The sequence below is a fragment of the Centroberyx affinis genome, unplaced genomic scaffold (genome assembly GCF_046629955.1).
Source record: "Centroberyx affinis isolate AG114_WGS23_722 - 3 ecotype Tasmania unplaced genomic scaffold, CSIRO-AGI_Caff_v1 ptg004612l_1, whole genome shotgun sequence".
In the NCBI taxonomy this organism is placed as follows: Eukaryota; Metazoa; Chordata; class Actinopteri; order Beryciformes; family Berycidae; genus Centroberyx; species Centroberyx affinis.
In genome coordinates, this window is record NW_027282223.1 from 9,126 (window position 1) to 33,030 (window position 23,905).

Sequence of the window (23,905 nt, forward strand, 5' to 3'; positions counted from 1 at the left end):
TATCTATAGGCCAACTTTGTGAGACGGTAACAGGTGAGGCGATAACAGGTATCACAAGCGCAAGTGCAAGCAAACGGTCTCCATGGAAACTGTAGAATTTTACCGCTGTAGAATCTCTTTCAATGCAGTAAATGCCTTAATGTTTTTCCTTAACTAAGGAAACCTTTTAAGGGATTCTGTGCAACACCCTTAAGTAAGTCCCTCAGCTAAGGAGAAATTAAGCCTTCAGTGTCATACTGAGGGAGAAAACTTAAGGTGTTTTGTGCAACCGGCCCCTGATCTTGAGGATCTCAGTGTGCGATCTGTGAATGGGACATGTAAACTCTACCCTCCCTCTGACTGACAGATGACGTCAACCAAACACTGGGTGACATATTTGGCTGCTAAATCAGGATCCATTTTGTCTCTCAATCCACCCAATGTACAACGGTTCCCTTCCACACCACTTAAATTCAACGGAAAAACCCAACTACATAGTTCAACCAAGTATTTCGAATCAGCTCTTCTGCTCTCAACAAGAAAGCAAATACCCTTAAAGGTGTTGGAGCAGTTTTAGTTCAATGGCGAGTCAGAAGGTAGACTCTGATAGAGACTGATTACAAACCACTGATAGAAATCTCAGAGGTCATCTGGAGGTGTGTCGCCAGAAATACAATCTGACATTTGAATACACACCAGAAAATACTGGCTGACACTCCCATACACAATGGGGACCATATAGAAGGGAACAAGATGTCTAGATACATGTCAATTGTGTACAAAGGAATGCCTGTGCGAAAGGGAGATGGACAAAGACAGCTGCAGCATTACAAAACAACTACAGAAAGAGCTGCAGGAAATTCACCCCTGTGAGCTCCAAGTGAAGGTCCATATCTGCAATTCAAGTAGTTGTTCTCTTGAGAGGTAAGCGTTATACCTTCCTCCATGTGCTCACAGATGGTGAAGACCCAAAAGAAACAGGCTATATGAGGAAACATAGGCACAAACTTTCCATTGCACTGATCAAGGAAGTTTGCGGGTTGTGAAAGACACCTCCAGCATCCTGGTCAGATGCAGCAGCAGGTGCTTAGTCTGTGATCAGTACACGTCCTTCCTAACAGGACGGCCATCAGCACCAGTGGCGTCCACAGACTCTCTAAGGGGCAGGGGCAAAAAATGGAAAAGTGGGCACCTCCTCCACTCGCGCCAACCCTAACCCACCTGGTTTGGGGAGGCGTCAGTGCATGCTGATAAAACCCGAATATGAATATTAGTATAGACTGAATTTGGTCACACACACACACACACACGCACACACACACAGACCCACACACACACACCCACCTTCAGCAAGAGTGTGGTGTCTTTCAGTGGCATGGACACTTTCTGAGAAGGCACTTTTTCATTTTTTCTTTGCTGGTGTTATTACTAGTCATAGGGCAGGCCTCGCCTATTTATATATAGTCTAATAAAACACCATGAAAGCAAATATATTTCTATGGAATTTCTCTACACTCCATTTGATGAACAAACCAAACCCTCCCTCCTTTCCAGGTTAACCCTGACACATCACATAAACACCAGTGAATATGTTAAAATAACAGGGATTAATCAAATAAAAACTTGTATACCAACTATATTCTATCAACCTTTATTTATTCAGGTAAAATCCCACTGAGATCGAGATCTCATTTGCTAGAGGTTCTATGTGAAAAGTTTGTCCATCATCCCATGACACAACTTCTTAAGCATCGACACATTCCTTGGCTCACAGTTTAAATATACACTGAATGTATAAAATATTTGGGACATCTGCGATGTTGAGTTGCAGCCCCTCTTGCGCAATCCACATCTCAGTTGTCTCAAAGCTTCAAAATGAACTCACCTGCTTCTCTTTGTCTACATCTCTGCCTTTGTGATTGGTCTAGATTTAATAAGGGAAATTCATAAGGGATAATGGCTTAAAAGAGTAAACAGGAGTGTGAATCAAATACTGTAAACCTGACTGAAGCATGTCTGCCATCATCCATCTGCCTGACTCACTGTCTCAGTGACTGAATGAATGTTGAAAAACAGCAAATAATAAGCAGGTCAGAGGAGCCTCTGTTGGTATGCAGAAGATGTCTTTCCAACCAAGCACTACAGCAGGTGCTTTGAATGATTAGCACACCTTCAACCAGAGAGGGTGAACTAATGTGTTTGGTTGGAATGAAAACCTGCAGACTCTCTGCCCTCCATGGCACATGGCTGAATTCCCTGCTTGGAGGCATTCTTTTTCTTCACCATCCGGACTGAACCCCAACACCTTGATAACACAACTTGATCATTGCAGGCATATTCTGCATACTGACAGGCGCTCCTCTAACCTGCCATCTAGGGCAGAGCGGGGCAGGTTACCAAGAAAAGCACCTGCAGGTTCAGTATTTAGTACTCAGTATAGGTTTTTCAGTATGGAAGCATAATCTTTTGCTGCATTCAAGTCATATGGGAAACACTGTGGCAATGACTTAATGGCTGAAAGTCACGACTCACAAGTGCTCACACAGCTGTCAAGATGCCATGATTGACGTTTTCTGTAGACTTAAATAATCAACTTTTTCATATAAATACTTCTCCATCTTGCTACTCTTTAACGCTGATTGATGCCATACAATAGTGATTCAACCTATACCTAGTTCCTGAAAACTCCAAGGACATCCAACAGTTTGCAGCTGATTATAAATTGCAAATAATACAGCGCACATGACAGTAAGCTACAAAATAGGCAAGTATTTATTAAAGCTTAGCTGCAGAACTCATCTTCTGTGGCACTGCTGCAGTCCTCCTGCACCCACTTGAAGCAGCTCTCTCATCTCGCCCACCTTCCTCCACTCACTGAGAAGAGTTCTGTGCAGCAAAAGCACTCTGCGTCCTCTTCGTCTTTGTGTACAGTTTTTTTTCGTGTTTTTTTTTTTATGGTTTGGGGGGCGGTTTGTGGGGGTTTCTTTTCCACAGGCTTCTTGGACTTTGCCCTCTCCTTCAAGAGCAACTTGCAGACTCTGGCTCAAGGTGACAGATCCATGATGAGACCAGAGGTAGATGGCTGTGGTTCCATGGTCCCTATACATGATGAATTAAAACATATTGCAACAGTGTGACAGTAACAAATAACAAATGCTGTTCTTCTCTTTTTGTAATAATAGAAACAATCAACAATATTGCAATGTAATCACAGGGACAGGGAGTGGAAAAGAAAAAATATTTTCACCAGAATGTTCTATAACTTGCTGACACGCAGTGAAACCTGTCACCATGGCGTCACCCAGACCCCAATGATGTGCGAGCACCTGAACAGTGTGTCATTCAAAAAATACAGCTGTCTGTGTCTGTGGTTATTAGTTGTTGCTCCAAGTTGGCCAGGCTATCTGGAGCAAAAGAAAAGACAAAAGCATATATTAACATTAAACCCACACACACATACTGTATGCCTATTGCATTAAATGAGATTTAAATGAGACAACAGTTGGCTGTAAGCTTTCTACAGACAATTTAAATGTCTCTGTGGTGATTCAAAGCATATTGTTTCTGTTGAGCATTTCATTTTTGTTTAGTCGCCTCTTTGATGTATTTGCATAACTAGTGCAGTGCCCGTTCAAAATAGACGTGGGCTATCAGTCGCTTGCTTTGAGCCCCACTGCTGCACAGAGCGCTTTTCACTTGTTTATTCAAAGTTTATTCATATTGAACGTGCAGTGACCAGTCCGACACTGCACATCCTTGGGTCCCCAGCAATAAAAAAAATGTGAAGTAGATCGGACAAGATATGTGAAGACACACATACAGACAGAGATTCCTTGCTTAATAGTATGATGAAACCAAGTCAACAAACACTTCAGCGCCTTTCCTATTGACAGCGTCACAGCGGCTGTAAGATACACTTAACTAACATGGGCTCTAAGTGCTGCTTTGAGAAACGCACGTAGGTAATGAACAAGCCTTCGTAGGATCACATTTAAAACTTAAGCCCGGCACACCCTTGTCTACCCTGGCAGCTTTACTGTAAGCCAATTTACATGCCAGGATGCCAGGATGAGATTTTCATTCATAGGAAAAATTGGGTTAGGGTTGAGCCAGATTCAAACCCTTCACACTTAAAGAAAGTGCAGTCTAGTGGCTGCATTTTATGGCTTCTGTGTGGTGGAAAGGTGATCATAATGATCCATCTTTCACGTGGCAAAAGCATGGCATCCAGGGTTTTGTGGGAGCAGTGTCCATTCAGGATTATGCAGCATTTTGCTGTGTCTGCAAAGTGTTATAGGCCTTAAATGTCATCATTTTAAGGGCAAGGCCATTTAGCCTTAAAGGCCCCTTTTTGGGGGGCATTAAGGCCCCCAAAAATTTGGACTACTCAAAAAATTTGATTGACTTAATATATAAAGTATACAGTAGTTCACTCAGTTTGATGCGCCCACATGGCAAGATAAAATAGCCTGCTACCTCTGTCTTTTTTACATCCTATTTGAAAAAAACGTCCCTATATGAAAGTCCCTATATCCTTCTAATTATCCAATAAAATCATTCAAAATAGTTTGTGAATTACCTTATTACACACTTTACTTTTTTGAGCATCAGATGTTACCACAGACTGCTTATGTAAATTATATACCAGGGCACACAGAAGCAGGGTAATCAAAAGCCAGATGACTAACAACATTTGGCCGTATCTTAACAATTTGAATTTGAATGTATTAAATGAAACTTCGACATTGGATAAGAGAATGCTAAATCACTCATATACTGTACATTCATTGTGAGCAACAATCATAAGATGGCAAAAGTTGAATAACCATGAATACTCTGAACATCTTATTTCGTTCAGAGTTTTAAACAAGAACATTTCTCTTCACACTCTAATGTGACTCATCACTTGAGGATGGCAATGGGGAGACAGGGGGAGTATAATTCGCAGTATCTGTCTCAGAGTTGGTCGGCTGTCTTGGCCCATAGGGCTGAATGTCTGGCCTCCTCCTAGGGAGACAAGTTGTTGGTTGTTGTGATCGGTCATATTCTTGTTAATTTTCATGCTGACTGATTGCATCTCGGTCATATGAAAACATCGTAACCATGACACCGGCTAATAAAATGGCTGTTTTGGTTCTGGCATTGGCTGGAGAAAGAATGATAAACCACACTGACACAGACACTCGCTCAAAACAAAAGGGGCACTCCTGCCACACTGGCCTCGGGGCTTGCCAAAATTTATAAGGCATCACGGCCAGATAGAGGGGCACTGATGGTCATGGTTGCGTGGCCGCTGTGAACTTTATGCCCTGCACTCCATAAAAGGTTTCCGTCTATCCAACCAAAGTCAGACACCGTTCCGACAGATCCTGCTGCAGAAGGATGTTGTTCATCCTTTTGTGTATGAAATGAACATGGGGACACATAATAGCGGACACAGGTTGTGGAAGTTGAACATTCTGGATACCAGTCTCATCCATATTGACCAGAAACCTCAGCTGTTCTTCAGACATCTTTTTTTTAATTTATTTTTTTATTATGTTTTACAGATACAAACTTTGTGAATACCATTCAGAGAGCCTATCACTGATCGGCAACTACTCAGGAATATATACTGTATATGGGGCTGATTTGTGTATGTAGCTTTAGGACTCAAGGACTTGTTCCTTTTCATAATGGTATAAAACCAAATGGATCCCAGCCATCTTCTTATGGCTGCCTGATGCTGATGCTCTCCGCAAGGTAAAAGGCCAACTTGTGCACATATCTGCATGTCTCTTTCCATCTTCTGAGTGCGGCACAACATGTCATTTTCAAAACGAAAGAAAAAACAAACAAACCCTTCTCTCCCTAAGTAGATGTGACCTGGATTTTGCTTGAGTCTTGAGTTTGTGGCGTTGCAGTGTTCGGGGTGGAATAATTAATCTTTGAGCTGCAGCTTTCAATCGTTCACTATTCTCAATTGCCTTGAGAGTCTCTCTCAAGGCTTGCTCTCTGTAGCTGCCTCTGGTGCTGGTTCTTTTGTATTCCCTTATCTAAAATTTAATTAAACACTTATTAGAGAGAGAGAAAGAAATCCCACATCTCCCCTAAAACCATATTCCTAACCCTAATTCTAACATCCTAATCACCAAACATAACCCTCTAACCCTAAAAAATTATCACAATTTTATCTATGAATTTTAATAATGATTCTAATTGGTTTTAATGAAATAGAATTAGCCTACTTTACTTTCTTTGTATGTTTTATAGGCTAAACAGAGTAAATACAACATTATTAGTCTACCCAAGCAAAATCTACATCCTAATCCTTAAAGGAATAGTTTGGTATTTTGAACCCTGGGCCCAAATTACATGTTTTCTGTCATGACCCCTATTAGTAGAAACCATAACTTCGCTAGCCGCCTGCTCCGCCCGCCCGGCAACACCAGGCGGCCCCCTCCCACTCTACTGCAATAGAAACCTAGGGGCATACGCGACAGTCTTTGAAAACTATGATAAAAGTTGTTTTGCAAAACACAACGCTCACAGTATAATCATACCAGTGTCAGTATATTATCTTGGAAAAAAACAACAACAAAAAAAACGAGCTTTTTGTCAATACTTGTGTTCTATTTGGACAGGAACTATTTTTTCTCAAAGAGGCACTACCTTCTAAACCGGTGTAAGCCACGAGAGCCAGAAGAATAAAAAATTACTGCTGACAGAAAGCTTGGTTTCTACTAATAGGGGTCATGACGGAGAATATGTTATTTGGGCCCAGGGTTCAAAATACCGAACTATTCCTTTAACCGCAAATGTAGCCCAAACCCTAAACCTAACCCTTAAAGCTACATTATGTAACTTTTTCATGATAAAATACTGCCTTGTATTTAATCTAAGTAATGTGTTGGGGCTCTCCCAGAAAAAATCCACCCATCAGCAGGGCCGGATTAACCAACCACAGGGCCCCTGGGCACACATGTCCTATCGGGCCCCCCTCCTCTCGATACGCACCCACACACTTTAACTCAAGATACTAGCCTGTTCACAAACAATACAAAGGTAAACATTTTACTTTGAACCTTTTACAGGTTCAAAGTACATCTGAAACTCAGTTTTAGCTATTACAAACTACCCTTCCTTCTATCTAGAGCTGTCTCATTCAGTAATAATTTTGGTTGGGGCCCCGAATGTCATTAGAGGCTGTGATATGGGCCCCCACAATCTTTCTACACTGTGGCCTACAGTTAGGGGCCTGAGGCAGGTAAGTGTGTGTCAAAGTACCTCCTGGCTGCACATTTCAATTGAAATTTGTGACATTTTGCAAAACGCATTGAACACGGACGTGGGACTCAAAATATTTTGGGGCTCCTGGTGGTCTGGGTGTCAGGTTTGTAGTTAGGACCCAAAAGCGGAACACACCAGGCAGAGGCAGGGGTAAAAGTTCAAGGGTCTTTACTGAGCCGAAAACCAAAGTCCAAATCCAAGTCAGAACCAGATAATCCAAACAATCCAGGCAACAGTACAAAAACAGTGAGCTGAGACAGAATCCAGTAGGCAGGCAAAAGGTCATAACAAGTTATGGGCTACAGAAAACCAGGAAACAGGCTGGAACGACACACAGGAGAAAACACTGGGACGAACTGGCAAAGACTGACTGACAATTCAAGATATATACAGTATACACATCATCTAGCTAAAGATAAGTGGAGACAGGCAGTAGTCGATTTGAGGAGGGATGCGCGGGGATGCCACCCCCCTTGAAATGAAAATTGTCAAAAACCATCCCCTTTGTAACACTGCCATCCCCCTTTCATCCCTCTTTATGGCACAAAGATATCATTTAATCAAGAAATGTGTAAGCCACTTATTATTGATATTTAATCATTTTAATGAATATGGCACATCTGGAGTTTGGCACATCGTCCCGAGGACGGGGGGGGGGGGGTCACACGCACCTGCATTGATACGGATGCATGTTTTTTTATTGGTTGATGGCACAGCAAATCTGCAACACGGCTATGACACCTTGAGGATATTATTTTGGCTATTATAATGGGCTGGTGGGCAGGTAGGTCTGCAGGACTACAGGTGTGAGAAACGTCAGGAGTCATAGTGATTATTTTCTATAATTTAGCCTACACTGTATGAAGTGGGGAAAAAGAGAAACAGAGATTAAACAGAGATTAGATAGCTAGTTGACATTTTAACATCAAAATTATATTAATGAAGAAATAAAAGGCAACAAAATAAACGGGAAGTCAAGATGAACCTAGTTTGAATTTTGTTGTTCAAGTGGCAGGTAGTCACCGTCAAAGGGAGGAAGCCCTTTGTGTGTCGTTCTCATGTAAACCCAAATAAAATTTCACTAAGGATCACAGGACTTAGAGCACAAGGTGTTCACAGCGCTAGTATGTGCTGAATTTTGTGCAGTGGCCCTAATTTGATTACTGCTTTGGGTGGTAATCTATGCTGGTAAAGGAAATGGATAACTTCTTCAAACACACACGCACACACACACGCACACACACACACACACACCGTAGGGGTACCTTTGTACGAAGTAGCCTATTTGGCCATCATTGAAAAGCTATTGACTAGTCTATATTTTCTACCTAGATGATAGCCAGGAGGATGTTTTAAGAGACGATGCAGCGGAGGCAAAGCAAGCAGGAGAGGATGACAAAGCGAGCATGAGTAGAGGTTTGATAACTATAAATTTAAAGTTTGGATAAGATAAAAGTGCCATGAGTATTAAGTTATGTTAAGTTACACTTTATTGATCCCTGTGGGGAAATTTGTCCTCTGTATTTGACCCATCCTAACTACTTAAAAGCAGTGGGCAGCCACAGTGCAACGCAGGGACCAACTCCAATTCTGAGAACAGTGCCTTGGTTCAGGGCATTGGCAGGAGTATCTGATACCTAACATCCCTAACTTGCATGTCTTTTGAATATAGCATTACCTTTATGCTGTTACAATATAAACAAAAGGGTAAACAGCTGGTCCCCTACCCTCCATGCTGTTGCCACTATCAAATTGTTTGTCTCCATAAGGATCCCACCATCCCCCTTGAAATTTGTGTACAAATGGACCACTGGAGACAGGTGTGCTTTGATGGGCTGGCAGAAGATTGGCTGGTAGATGATGCAGAGGAGGCGGAGACAAGGTGGTAAGAGCAGGAAACAGGTAAACCAATCATTGGAGCTGAAGCAGGAGGGGCTGGATGTATGGGAAGTGGACACAGACTCACAGAGCAGAAAACAAGACAGGCAAAAGGCAAACATAAAATGAACTGAATATGCATAATGAGAAAATCAATGGACCTTGGCTGGATCCCTGACACCGGGGCCCCGGGGCATGTGCCCTGCATGCCCGGTCGGTAATACAGGCATGTCCATCAGCGCTGTATGAAACCTCCTAGTTTGCCCCATTCCAGAACATTTCTTGGCACTCACGCACGTTTTACATAAAGGTAAGCAAGAATGAGAATTACGCTGCAATCTGCAAACTATTTCAATTTTTTGTGTCGCTTGGCTGAAACAGCTCTACGGGGATTGGCTTCACCACCTCCTTCTTCAGACAAAAATATATTTTTTTTTTAAAGCTTTCAAGTGTGGCTACTATGGAGGGTTAGGTCACTGGGGATTTGACCCTTAGCTATTCCACTCACAATTGAGCTAGGGAGGCTGGTGTCGAAAACAGAGAGGTTGGTGTTGGCCCCCCCAAGACACCATTACAGTTTGGGAGGCAAAGGTTTGGGAGTTACATGCTGCACGTTCCCTCTGTAAGGCCCATCTAAGACTTTCTGGCAAGAGCAAGGAGCAAGGGCCAAAACCTGGTCTGAAGTCACATTTTGCTTTGATAAAGCGTCTGCATTGCCACTTGCTCGGCCCAGGTTTATATCTAATTTCTAGATCAAAATTTGCCAGCTCTGAAACCCACCTTTGTTCAATTGCTCCCAAACTTAGCTGTTTGTAGGTGACTGAGGGGATTGTTATCTGTATGCGCAATACATTTTTGGCCCAATAAGTGTTCTCGGAATTTTTCTGTAACAGCCCACTTAAGGGCTAAAAATTCCAATTTCATGGAACTGTAGTTTTGCATGGTTCTTTCCGTTTTCTGTAGACCTCTGCTTGCAAATGCAATAGGATGGATCTTACCCTCCGATTCTTGTGACAAGACTGTTCCCAAGCCATTGTGACTAGCATCAACATCCAAAATAAACATCTTGTGGAAATCTGCATAAGCCAATCTTGGGGCTGCGGACTGATTACCGTTTACTACCCTAACTCTGTCCTCTAATGAAAAGAAAAACAAATGTAAATAACAAAAATTACCACACACTGACTGTTTTTCTGTATCCTGCCGACAACGCCAAATGTGACTACCATGGAGGGTTAGGTCACTGGGGATTTGACCCTTAGCTATTCCACTCACAATTGAGCTAGGGAGGGAAACCTGACCACAGTAGATTGCACAGGTTAACTTCAATGACGAAACAGTCAGTGTGGGTAAACTTGCCATTACAGGCTGCTTTATTAAAAATGTCTACAAATCTTAAAAACAGAAGGAATCCTGAAAAAGGAGGAAGTTAAAGAGGAGTTAAAGATGAGATGAGCTGGGCGTATACTAGCTGTGCATATATCAACCAAACCTAAAAACATAAAAACATCCTTACTTCACTCCAACAGAAAACACCCAAAGCTACCAAATGTGCCACCACAATCCTCCACAAATTCGTGAGTGAACTCGCACCACACCAGCCGCTACTGGAGACCACCACTAGCCGCAGTACTAGAGAGACAAGAAGAGGTAGATTAAATCCCTAAAACCCTATCCATAAAACAATGATAAAATAAGCAGAAAGTAAACGGTAATCAGCGCCCTGTCTTGTATGACAAGACCTTCCAATCCTGTCAAAGCTGTTAAAACCATCTGGAGACCATGTATTAGTGTGGCAACCTTTGGACCAGGGGTGCATCCCAAGTCTCTTATTTGATATTTCCTCGCTGCTCGATCCTCGCTTGAACCGGAAGTCGTTCTGGTCCGTCATTTTGAAGGTCGTCCCAAAGCTCTTATTTCTGCTCCGAGGATCGAGGAGGGAGGAGCGAGGAGGGATCTCTGAGGAGCTATGAGTGAGGAGACACGAGAGCAGCCTTCCCGGAAGACTTTCAGCTGAACGCCATGACGTCAATTCTCCGCCCCTACATCTGGCAAATTTGAACGAGATGGCGGAGAAACAGTACAAGTGTAAATGCCCGTTATTTTATGCTTTTTGATATATAACGTTAATGCAAGAACATGGGGAACCTAAATTACGTTTATTTCATCCACAACCCGTTTTGTCATGCAGAAACGGACGTCGCTTCACATGACGCTTCACATGACGCTTCAGAGGAAAAGACGTCTCATTTCTCTAAAAACATATTTTCCTCGTTTCCTCTCTCCTCGCATGGTTTCCTCTCCATGCATCATCGGTGGGAGGGACTAAGACGCAAGGAAAAGACGCAAGTGAGGGAAACGTGGATGCAATTTAAGAGACTTGGGATGCACCCCAGGAGAGCAGCTTGCACACCGGTATTCCATGAGCCTCTTTATTGAGTGATTGCTCTCACTGTGATTGGTTCCCCACTTCTGCTGGGTCCTAGTGTCCCCCTCGTTACACGAGCAAAAACGAGAGCGATAAGCAGTGCAATGAAAGCATCGAGGAAACAGAACCAATGCAACAACGGAGATGTACGGTGGCCGAGAGAGCTCCACGCATTGCACACAAGCAAAGACAAGCAAGTTAAGAAAACATCTTCATCAATTTGACAACACATGCGCTGCAAATACACACAACACAACCAAATAGACAAACGCGCTGCAAATACATACAACACAACCAAATGACAACGGATCCGTTTCCAGGGGACACAAAAAAGTGATGAACCCGGCTGGGACACACTTGTTGTTCAATGCTTTGTGACTTTTGAAGTTACTGAAGTCAGCTACTCGTCAGTGGTGTTGGAAAATGAGCTAAAATATACGTTTTTTTGGTTTATTTTAACATCGTGATCACATGAATTTGTTTTCAAAATCAGTTCATTTTGTGCCTCTGCCTAAACTTCCATCCTCCAGGGAGACTGCTGACCTTCTGGTAGCTTACGTATTCCGGTTACATGGCATCCCCGTGGATATTGTGTCAGACCGAGGCCCCCAGTTCATTTCCCAGGTATGGAAAGCTTTCTGCTCTGCTCTTGGTTCCACTGTCAGTCTCTCCTCTGGATTCCACCCACAGTCTAATGGCCAGACCGAGCGGGTCAACCACTTGTGTGACCACTGCTAACCCGTCCCACTGGAGTTCCCAGTCGCCATGGGTGGAGTATGCCCACAATTCCCTGACCAATGCCTCTTCAGGTATGTCACCGTTCGAATGTTCATCTGGGTTATCAGCCCCCCCCTGTTTCCCGCCCAGGAGGTGGAAGTTGCGGTGCCCTCTGTTCTGGATCATCCCCGTGCAGCCCTTCCGCGTACTTCTACTAGAGCTCAGACTCAGGCCTGATCCTGTTCCTCCTGTTCCTGCAGTTCCGTCTGCTCTGCTCCAGCCTTGTCTCCAGCCCTGCGCCTCGTCAGCCCAGCTCCTTAGCCTTGGACCTGCTCAGCTCTGATTCTACTAGTCAGCAATAAACTACCTGTTTGCCTGATCCCTGTCTCCGGCTTGTCTGTGTCCGCACTTGGGTTCACCAGTTTTAAGGCCTTTACACACCAGATGCGTTTTTTTCGTGCAATTAATTCGCACGTTAATAATATTTTTCGAACCTGTATCATTCAATGCAAGCTTTCACATCAGCGACGTAATTTCGCTGAGCGATATTGCGGCTTTTATTTTTTCGGACCAAGGTCGATTTTTCCGAGGTTTCGCCTCCGACATGTACACATCTGACCAATCAAAATGGGTACGGGGATGACGGTTAGGCCGTGCGCCTTTACGCACAGGTGAGGCAGAGGCACACTCTGATCCACGTTCACTCATACAGTGGACTAGGAAGGCTAATGTAGATATAATATAGGCACAAATTAAATTATCGCCTGCCAAACTGAGAGTATGGCTGGCTTCACAGACAACATATGTAAACTATGATCTATTTTCTCCACAGCTGTAGCCAGAACAGCAGCTGGTTTCACCTCAAACACACTGCAAGTCGTTGCTCAGGGTGATTGGCACCGCGTCATGTAAAATCCACTGCATAGGCCTTTTAACCATTGTAATATCAGTATTTTGGTGTATTTTTTTTCTATTAACTCTGGCGTTGAGATTTTCAATTTCAATTTCTGAAACAGCTTTTCAGAATTCTAAAAAACGAATATTGTACCTAAATCATTTTTTTTTTCAATTTTCTCCCTGTAACATACCCGCAAATTACACCAGCATGACGGGCTACAGGGCGTTGGTAGACAGATGTGAAGTCTCTCCCTCTCCTTCTCCTCCTTTCTTCCACTGACCAACTGAGCGCCATCAAAACTCCATGTAAAGTAATTTCACATATGATTGCATACCTTTAGAACAACAGTGTGATGAGACAGCGCTCCTGGACATGAAACGTGAGATATTCTGTCTGTGGATAAACTGAAAGATTAATTGTGCAATATTGTGTTTCTGTATTTTCCATGGGACATCCGCGCGTGAAGCACATCCCCAAAAGGATTTAATGGGCAGAGCTCATTATATATCTACAAATATTTCACATTTAGCAAATGTTATCCATACTGGTTATTTCCTATGATTTAACACTATATATGACTGTAAGGCAGGCTGCAGGAAACGTGAGCTGTGCTGCGTAATGGCGCATTCAAAGGATTCCATTCCATGCAGTAAATTCACGATGATTGAAAGAGCCTGTCATGTTTTTTTAAATACCTTATAGATCGTTATTGTTTTATCATTTATTTGCTCAGTTCTTTGTGCCGTTTTGTTGCTCGAGCACGTTTGGCAATGTGCCTGTAATATTTAATATAATGAAGTAATGCCTACGCCTCCGTTTCCCCGTATACTGTATATTGTATTTTAGAAATTCATACACAGATGTGTACAGCTGTGGTACAGTTTAAGCTCCTGAACCAAGCAGTGGAACTCACCAAGTTCTCCTCTCTTTGTCAGTATTGGGTGTACCCAGGTATTTCTTTTTTTTTCTTTTTATTAAGTAAAAGGAGTACCAGGTCATCATCGCTTGATGTTGAGATTTTTTTCTCCGTGGCGCGATATTTTTTAGAACCTTAATAATGTATTCGCAAAATCGCGTCGCGCTTGATGTGAATAGTCAGGCGCGTCAAAATTAGCCTCCAAATTATTCGCAATTTCGTGCCGTTTATTCGCGTCGCTGTTGGTGTGTAAAGGCCTTTAGTTGCCACGTTAACACTCGGCCACCGTAGAGATGGCCTCTTTTTTAATGGACAGGTGAAAATCTTATTTATTCACAAATTCTGATTTGTATCAAGCATTATTTGCAGCGTGAGTATTGGCAGTTGCCTTGTTAGTGCAGTTACACTGTGGCTAAGCTTTTGCCAGTAAATCCTATTCCACTGTAGACACACATTCATTGGTAGCTCAGTTAGCTATGCACAGCAAACTAGAGGTATGGGCGGGCCTGTTTCTCCATGTCCACTCCCACTGCTTTTTGTACTGCTACTGTACTGCGACGGAGAACTCCACCCAGCCGGGAAGCCGGGCCGCCCAATCAAATGACAGATTGTGTTAAAAAAAAAAAAAAAAAAACCTCCATCATGACCACGCCTCCAAACAAAACTTGCCCACAGCTTCGAAAAAACCTCACCACCACATTGACTGACATTTTACCTGGCTGACTGGCTGATAGGGAAAGGTTGATGGTCACAGAAGACAGTCCAGTGGCAGTCTCTTGCTTTCTGTCTTAATGCCTTCAATCAAGTGAATTACTAAGTTAAACCTATGCTGCAGTCTGTGGTGCAGTCAATAGGCTATGTCACCCAACAAAGGCTTACAAAGTTGGCTAACATTGCAACATGCCACCTAGCTGACACATTACTCATAACATTAGGAGTAGATTAGCTTCCTCTGAAAATGGCCACTGACCGTGATTTCTCACAGTGCTTTCGCACAGTTGCAACGAACTGAGACATTTTATCTGGCTGCTGCACTGGCATGAACCCTGCCATTGCTGCTAGGGGCTGTGTTTTTTTACAAGGAGTTTTATAATTATGTACCAGTCTTGCATAGGCTTGCCACACCACTCCCCTTTACTGCAACTGCCAACCCTACCTGCCTGTCATTTCTTCATTCTCATCAGTTCCCATTAGAGATGCTCATCATCATCCTCTTATTCGCTGATATGGAAAAATCTATAGAAAAAGAACTGGAATATTAAGTGACTTTATAGACTCTGGTCAGGTAAGAGAACCATAAAAGTAATCTTAACTATTTATGCATTTTATTGTATGATTTAGCCTACATATCACAGACCTAAGCAGTTTTTCCATGGATTTAATATGTGAATAACTAGGCTTATAGAGATACAATAGGGAATTAGCCAGTGATGTGGGAAATAAAAAGGTAGGTTATCTATGCCCTCCAGTCTATGGTCACCATGAGGCAAACTACCACCTATGTAAATATATATATACATACGTATATATATATATAAAGCAAAAAGGAAATATATAGGCTATATAGTTTCAAAAGTGCATTCATTTTAGCTTTTTATTTTTTTTTTAAATATCCTATCCTATATAACTGACATGATGTACAATGTGAACATAAATATTTATGTAAACCTTAAATGGTAAAATATATTCCTGCAAATAAAAAGGTGCATAACCTGAGTTTAGGTGGATTTACCCTCCACTGTTACTGTAATACTGAACTGATACTGCCTCTGTTGTTTTACAGTAGGCTATCGTTCATTGTATATATATTTATGGATAGATAGATATATAGATATATTTATGACACACTTTGCGAATCTTGGCTCACTTGTGTATTTCACTACACATGTATCCACAGATTGGATCTGCTATCCATTCAGCCACCTCACACAGCCACAATGCTTTCCAGAAAAATAAAATGGAGGGTTTTCATTCTTCTACTGTGTACCACCACCCTCTGTGTGTTATTGAATGGACAGACATCTACCCAGCTTTCAAGGATTTTTTCAGAATATTCTCTCTATCTTCTGGACTCAGGTCCTTGTGCCTGTCACAAATGTATATCAGAGGGTGATGGGTGGTTTATGGAGCGTTTCAACAAGTCCCATAAGCCCTTTTTGTCAAGAAAATACAATCTCTCAGAGGCTGACTTCAACTGGTGGAAGGTAAATATAAAAAAATCACTGTATAGCTGGATTCTCTTAAAACACCCTGCAATAATCATCAAAAATCAAATAAAACATTATGAAAAAAGTGAAAAATAAATGCTCTCATCATGAAATCATCACAAAATTATGTGTGCCCACAAATTCAGATTTATTTGTATTCCTGCCAATGGTCTTAGTGACAATACCTGCTGTCAGGGACTGAAGTCACCCTCCTTGTGTGGTGTGTGTGTGTGTCAGCAATTGCAGTATGAGCGCAGCACCTGGGTCGGCTACAGAGCAGCAGTGGACGAGCTGTTCCACATGTTCCCAGACGGTCAAATCTTCATGGACTCCGACCCTGGACGCTGCAGGACTTGTGCTGTGGTGGGGAACTCTGGGACTTTGAGGGGCTCCCATTATGGAGCCCTCATTGACTTTCACGATGTCGTCATCAGGTAAAGTCACAGACCATAGACTTTAAGGAAAGCCCCATTATAATCTGTTGTAATTTTGCTTTTGGCTCATTACCAACGTTGCTTCTCATTCGTAGAAAAAAACACTGTGGGGACTTTGACGTATATGCACTTACAATTAAAATCTCTCAACTGTGGTGTAGGGATGGGAGCATATATCGAAATTCAATATATCGCAATACAAAAATATGACAATATGTATCGTGGGGAAGAAAAATGAATCGCGATATTAGCTCCATTTTATTCTGCTGTAGCAATCATAAATTAGACTAAATTTAAAAAATCGAAATCTAAATTTTTGCACTTCGTAAATGAATTGTTGTTTACATTCTAGCAAGCCAATGCCATTCTAGAAAGATATGTGTCTCAGAAATAAAGATAATTCTGCACAGTCAGACTTGACTGTTGTCATTGAACTGTTATTTATTATACTGTACCGTGTTTGTACTGATTTGTGAATTCCATATCTCTTACCGAATCATATCATGAGAAAAGCATATCATCCCATCTCTACTGTCTCGCCTGAGTCACTCTTTCTATTTTTTATAACAGCCTCACACGCAACTTACAGAGACACAGTGGTTGCTTGAGAGGCGTCACAGCTGTCCCTTGCCATTTGGCGGCCTTAAGTAAAATTTCATTTGGGGAATCATGCCTCTCTCCATTCTACAGCTGTCAATCTACCATTTACAATACAGCTTTACCACTGTATAGCATTACCACAGTTCTCAAGAATTCTCGCGTTCTCAAGAAATCCTTTTTGAACCGTAATGTGATATCATGATGAAACTGAGGGACAAATGCTAAAACTTTTCCCCCACAACGGTGAACTAAAAATCTAAATTTCAAGGTATCTGCCACAGACAAGGGGGTAGTTGCAGCCAAAAACATTTGCATTCATGTTTTCCACCTAAAGTGAACTCAAGCCACCCTTTAATTGTCCTTTAACTATATGATATGGAATATATCCCATTCTACCTTTTAGAATGAATCGTGCCCGTACCAAGGGCTTTGAGGTCGACGTTGGGACCAGAACAACTCATCATGTGATGTATCCAGAGAGTGCTATAGATTTGGATCCAACCACTCATCTTGTGCTCTTTCCATACAAGACACAGGATTTGCGGTGGCTTGTCAGTGCCTTCACCACAGGATCTGTTAAAGTGTGAGTCTACAGTATAGGATCATTTATGTCCATCCGGTCCTAAATATCTACTAATTTATTATTTGCTAAACTAGGGCACGCAAATGAGCGGAGGCACAGATCATTAATTAGAATTGCGACTGCGCTAATACAACGGCCAAGCAATGCGCACAATAGCTCATTGGCGGCAACGCAATGATGGGCAAAAGAAGCGCAAATGTCTCTCCAGTGGAGCTGCAGAGAAGAGATGTTTTACCTGCGCGTAAAAAGTCACTCTGGAACGACATAAAGTGAATGCAGTTGGGCACCAGAAGCACGATTTAGTGGAGGTAAAGAGCGCTGGTATGATATGAGGAGGTGAACCAAAATGCTGACCATAAATAAAGCCAATAATTCCCTTGGAGGAGCAGCAGGAGAGCCTGGCTGAGACGCAGGTGTCAGGGGCACTGCCCATTGTTGCCCATTTGTGTACGTGATCTAAGATAGCTCTGCTCTAAGATAGCTCAGATCTAAGATAGCTCTGCTGAAACTGTCTCTGGAACCTTTCCAGAGACATGCTTTTCCTAGGTAAATTCTGTGTGCGATCAACAGATGATCACGGTCACCGCCTCATGATAAATCACGTCCACTGCCAATTTCCATAAATCCCTCCCTTTATTTTGTGCCTCAGCCTTGGAACACCCACAAATGCATAGGCCTATGCAATTAGACCAAACCGCAAAAAACAGCGCACACAGATCAACCCATGATTTCAGGCGCAAATGCCCTGTGCGCTGGCTTAGTTGATCAGAAAACAAGGTTTAAGCACCCATCTGACACACACTAATTTTTCCCATGCCAATTCCTTTGCAATTTAATTTATAATGTCATGGTATTTCCAACAGTACCTACCAATCTGTGAAAGAAAAGATACAAGCTAACAAGGATTTGGTGAGTACTGTGAACGTTCCTCATCCAGTATGTCATAAGTCATCCAGTAATTAATTGTACTGTATTTCTTTTGGCTACAGTAAGTAATGGTTCAAAAATATCAGTTCAAAGTTCTAATTATGACTTGATTACACAGGTAATGGTTCTCAATCCAGCGTTTATTAAATACGTTCATGAAATCTGGCTGGACAAGAATGGCAAGTATCCATCCACTGGATTTCTGGCTTTGGTTCTTGGAATGCACATTTGCGATGAGGTAAGTTCATTATTTAACCTAATCAGTGTTTTGTAAATATTATGTAAAAACTATGACCGCTCCTACACATGCAAAAATTGAACTTTCAGCCCTCAGCTCATGGGACTGAACAGCGCTAACGTTACCCAGGTAGATTAGAGTGGGATCAAATTGTGTGACAGTGATCAGTCAATTAGAAGCAGCCAAACAAAAACATTCACTGGACCACTGGACAGGTACTGCTTTTATTCATGGCGTGTTGTCAGTTGTATCAAAAAGTCATGGTTAACTGCAGTGCACATGCAGGGAAAGCTCTGGGCCGATGTGCATTCATGTGGAAACGTTTCCCTAGTTTAGGACACAGTAAGGGCTTTCCAAAGGTAGGCGGCATGCGGTGCAAAATGCTACATCATTGTTGGCGGTTCAAGTACCGTGTACCAAAAACACTCAAGACTCAAAACACTCAATCCATTTTTACACGTTCATTTTCCAGCATCTCTCTGAGCCTTACCAAGAACGGGCTGTTTCTGTCGCTGTGCCTTCAAGGCTTATTAATATTAACGACCCCTCTGTTCTGATTGGCTAACAGCACCGGCAGAACAGGCAGCTACAGGTAGGGAAAACTCTCCGGTAATAAACAATGGCAACCGCTCAACCGCTTTGAAAAAAACACTTTGCTAGTCTATTATTTCTTACAAAAATGATAATGAGCGAACCTTTGTGACACCACAAAGTTACGGAAGTCCAAGCGGCTCGTTTAGAGGCTCGCTTTTCTAATATGGATTGTGTGGATTTAGTTGGCGACCGTGCGTTTTGATACTTTCACCATGTTTAGATAGACCATCCAACTCCTTTATAATCAAGGAGGGAAGGGAAATCCTGTTTTACATGATATGGAACCTTTAACTAAAGCTATCCCATAGAGAAAGTGGCCTCAGCCAAACTTATTTAGTATTGCTACATTCACCATAGTTTATAGAGAAACAATATAGCACAAACTATATAATATAATGTTTGTATGGAATGTGAATACTGACCAAACAAAGACAACGATCACTGTGAAACTGAAAACAGAGACAAAGACTAAACTGAAAACAGAGACAAGACTAAAACCTGGCATACAAGTGCCATGTGCAGACCATTTGCCCTCTGATGGGCCAGGCACTGATGTCTGGTGATTAGGCCTGGCTCGCAGTCTGCGTTCCAATTCATCCCAAAAGTGTTGGATGAGGTTGAGGTCAGAGCTCTGTGCAGGCCAGTCAAGTTCTTCCACACTGATCTCCACAAACCATCTCTGTATAGGCCTCGCTTTGTGCATGGGGGCATTGTCTTGCTGAAACAGGAAAGGGCCCTGTCCAAACTGTTGTCACAAAGTTGGAAGCACATGATCGTCTAGAACGTCACTGTTTGGTGTAGCAAGATTTCCTTTCACTGGAACTAAGGGGCCTGAAGCATGAAAAATAACTGTGACCATTATTCCACCTCCACCAAGCTTGCCAGGAGAACGCTACCTGCATTCAGCCAGGTAGCGTTCTCCTGGCATCTGCCAAACCCAGATTCATCTGTTGGACCACCAGAGGGTGAAGCGTGATACATCACTCCAGAGAATGCGTTTCCACTGCTCCAGAGTCAAATGGCGGCGAGCTTTACACCACTCCAGCTGACACTTGGCATTGTGCATGGTGATATCAGGCTTGTGTGTGGCTGCTCGGCCATGGAAACGCATGTTGTGCAGTTCCAGATGAACAGTACGTGTGCTGACTTTGCTTCCAGAGGCAGTTTAGAACTCCGTAGTGTTGCGACCGAGGACAGAAGGTCTGTATACGCTACACGCTTCAGCACTCAGTGCCTTCGTGCCTGAGCTGTTGTTGCTCCTAGACATTTCCACTTCACAATAACAGCACTTACAGTTGACTGGAGCCATAGACTGTAAAACAAGATGGAGTGTGGCATCACCCATAGGTTTCTGAAGGGCCGTTTGAAAGCAAAAGTTGGGGTTTATGATCGCTGCCATTTTTTGGTGAAGCCGGGGGTTGTCCACAGAGCCACAGCTCCGCCTGCTATTGGCCCTCTTTTTTTTTTTTTACAGTTATATAACAGTTATATCCTGTTAATGACATATTATTATTTTGAAAATCGCCATAAGGACACACATTAGAAGAAGTGAAAATATGACTTGCATGGAGTCGGGCGGTTTGGAGTCTTTTTTGGAGCCGGCATCTAGCAGACAGTAGAGGAATCGCCGCCTGCCGACTCTTCCTTATTGGCTTCAAAATTCACCTGTGGTTTTGGCCACTTGGCAGGAGATCTGGCAGGGCAGAGATTTGACAAACTGACTTGATGGAAAGGATGATTACATGGCTGTGTGCTTGATCTTACATGCCTATCAGCAATGGGTGTGGCTGAAATGGCCTAATCCACTTATTCAGAGGGGTGTCCGCATACTTTTGTCCATGTACTGTATTTAATATATTTCTGTCTGTTTAAATAATTTTTCCACACAGATATAAGTGTATTTATTGAAAAATATATATATATATTTGATGCTGGATTATCCTATTTGAGATCCTGGCACACAATGGCCCCCATACAGTACCAGTGTCACACGTTCACCTATTCTTCTTTTCAGACTTTATTAGTTGGCATAAAAATAAAGAGTGACATGACAGAATGAAGAGCATTAGATCATTACATGCTGTAGACACGTTCACATTTGCAGCTTCAATGGAGTTTGATAGAGATAGATATCAGGTTTTGGTGTCAGTCCCTCAGAATCAAAGAGCGAGGGCTTCTTTCTAGAGCCGCCATTTTGCACCAAGAGACATTCAACAATCATACAGGGAGAAATCCATCGTAGAAGAGGCAGAGAGACCAATTTCTCCACTGACAGCAGCAGAAAATAGACCAGAATGCAATGCAGCCACTAGACATGTTGTGTTTCGAGTAAGTAAATAAAAACTTGCTCTCTTGCTCTTACTACGCTCTCACTGTTGCTATTGCTCTCTCCACCCACACACATAACCCACAGCTGAATGCAACAAGTTCAGGCATGTTCTCCGCAGATTGTCAAAAGGCATTTTGGGAAATGCAAGAAATCACAAACAAGCAGAATTAGATGAGGCAGGTTGCGGGAAAGTGGATACAACAAAAAAGTAAATTGCAGCATTTCTTCACAAACTAACTCCTGGGATGCACTGAACATCACTGACTGATGATATCTAACAGTGTAAGAGTATCTGTGGGTGGATTTTCTCCTTTAATTAGTGTTGGCTGAGAGAGAGGGAGTGCCCATGAGAGGTACTCTTTTTTCTCCAATCGCTCCAGATTGCCCCATAGGTTGGAGGGGAGTGCGGTAGATAGTTGCTTTTACAAATAATGTTGCTTGTTGGTTTTTAGAAGTAAAGTCGCTGGTGATAAAGTCAGCAAGTTGGCAACACCGTGATACCTGTGAATGTAATTTGTTGAACAGGTTAAATCCGCATCATATTCATCTGAAACGTGTCTGTCTTCCCAGGTCAACGTCTTTGGTTATGGAGCAGACAAAGATGGAAACTGGAACCATTACTGGGAAGAACTCAAAAACAAACACTACCGCACTGGAATCCATGGTGGACAGAACGAGTTTAAACTCATTCAGCAACTATCTCAGATACAAAAAGTCCAGTTCTTTAAAGGGTGGTGATCTCTATCTCTATCTCTCTCCTCCTCTCCCTCCCTCCCTCCCTCTTGGCAATTTGAGCATTTTCAATCAAGCCTAGAGAGCAAATCATTTACAAAGCAAAACAGGATTAAGCAACTTATCCCTGCCAATTTACACAGACACAGCTGGGCATTCCCACTCTGGCTGAGTCCCTTGCTGCACGCAGGAACCTCATATTGACTGGGATTGTGACTGGCCTAGATAATCATCCATCACTTTTGGAGAGGGAAAACAGAGAAATGAACCAGACGCATGAAGGATATGCACCACCTGTTTGGTGTTATTTGTCTGGGAAACTGATTAGTGGCCAGAAACAAAGCATACCTATCATAAAGCTTACAAATGCAGTGAAAAATCTGTCAAACACCAAGGAAATTATAGCTTTTTGATGCTTCATGTTAACCGATGTCTGATGCAGATATGAAGCTACCTAGTTTGCTATCTATCTTTCTCAGTGTTATTATGATCCAACGCACTGGAGCACAGGTCCAGGGGGCTTAATGACATCAAATTAGATGGTAGCATGGTCCATGGGGTGATGAAGTAACTTGAAGGGGCCTGGAAGCGGTACAGTGAACTGGAGAAACTGCATGAGCGGCATCTCATTCTTTTCGCTCTAAATTAACTCTTAAGCCAAAGGAAGTCTGAGATTCCTCGACGGTTTTTCTTTCTACAGTTTGATAAAGACAACAGTCAAGCCCCTGCCTTCTTATATCTGTTTGGCTATGTCCTCCACTATGGTGCATAGTATGTGGGACATCATGTCATCATCTGCCTGCCTGTCTGTCTGAAAATACATTCTTGTGAACACACTAACTCCAGAACAACACATACGAACTTCATGCTTACACAACAGGTTCCCCCTATAGAGATGATCTGATTAGATTTTGGAACACCTTGCATGCATGAATTTGCATATTAACCCCTTGTTCACTGACTTTTCCTGACTTTACCCTTAAATTTCCCCTTAAGTAGCTTCAAAGTTAGAATTTTTTTTTTTTCCTAACTGTACAACAATGTCACGTCCATATTCTGTATCTGCTCGTTCCAACTCTTTCTTGAAGCTCTAGCTGCTTATATTGAATGAGATATTCAAATTCAAGACGCCACGTTTTTATGGCTGCACCATTACATCAAATGGAAAAAAATCTA

General features: G+C 42.5%; 1 protein-coding gene across 1 annotated transcript; it reads left to right on the forward strand.

The window, feature by feature from the left end:
• Positions 1–9,050: 9,050 nt before the first annotated feature.
• On the forward strand, positions 9,051–22,836 carry LOC139665550 (CMP-N-acetylneuraminate-beta-galactosamide-alpha-2,3-sialyltransferase 1-like). The gene is made up of 9 exons (XM_071544604.1): positions 9,051–9,133; positions 12,085–12,178; positions 12,490–12,622; positions 16,162–16,289; positions 16,530–16,726; positions 17,730–17,909; positions 18,773–18,818; positions 18,955–19,074; positions 22,568–22,836. The coding sequence occupies exons 1-9, from the start codon at positions 9,051–9,053 to the stop codon at positions 22,733–22,735; spliced, it is 1,149 nt and encodes a 382-aa protein (XP_071400705.1). The 3' UTR covers positions 22,736–22,836.
• The last annotated feature ends 1,069 nt before the right edge of the window (positions 22,837–23,905 follow it).

What these genes read in the sequence shown, in the direction of transcription:
- LOC139665550 (XM_071544604.1), top strand. Translation starts at nt 9,051, where the DNA reads ATGGACCACTGGAGACAGGTGTGCTTTGATGGGCTGGCAGAAGATTGG. An exon ending in CTGACTTCAACTGGTGGAAG is followed by an intron (nt 16,290 to 16,529) that starts GTAAATATAAAA and finishes TGTGTGTGTCAG; the next exon opens with CAATTGCAGTATGAGCGCAG. An exon ending in GAATGCACATTTGCGATGAG is followed by an intron (nt 19,075 to 22,567) that starts GTAAGTTCATTA and finishes CTGTCTTCCCAG; the next exon opens with GTCAACGTCTTTGGTTATGG.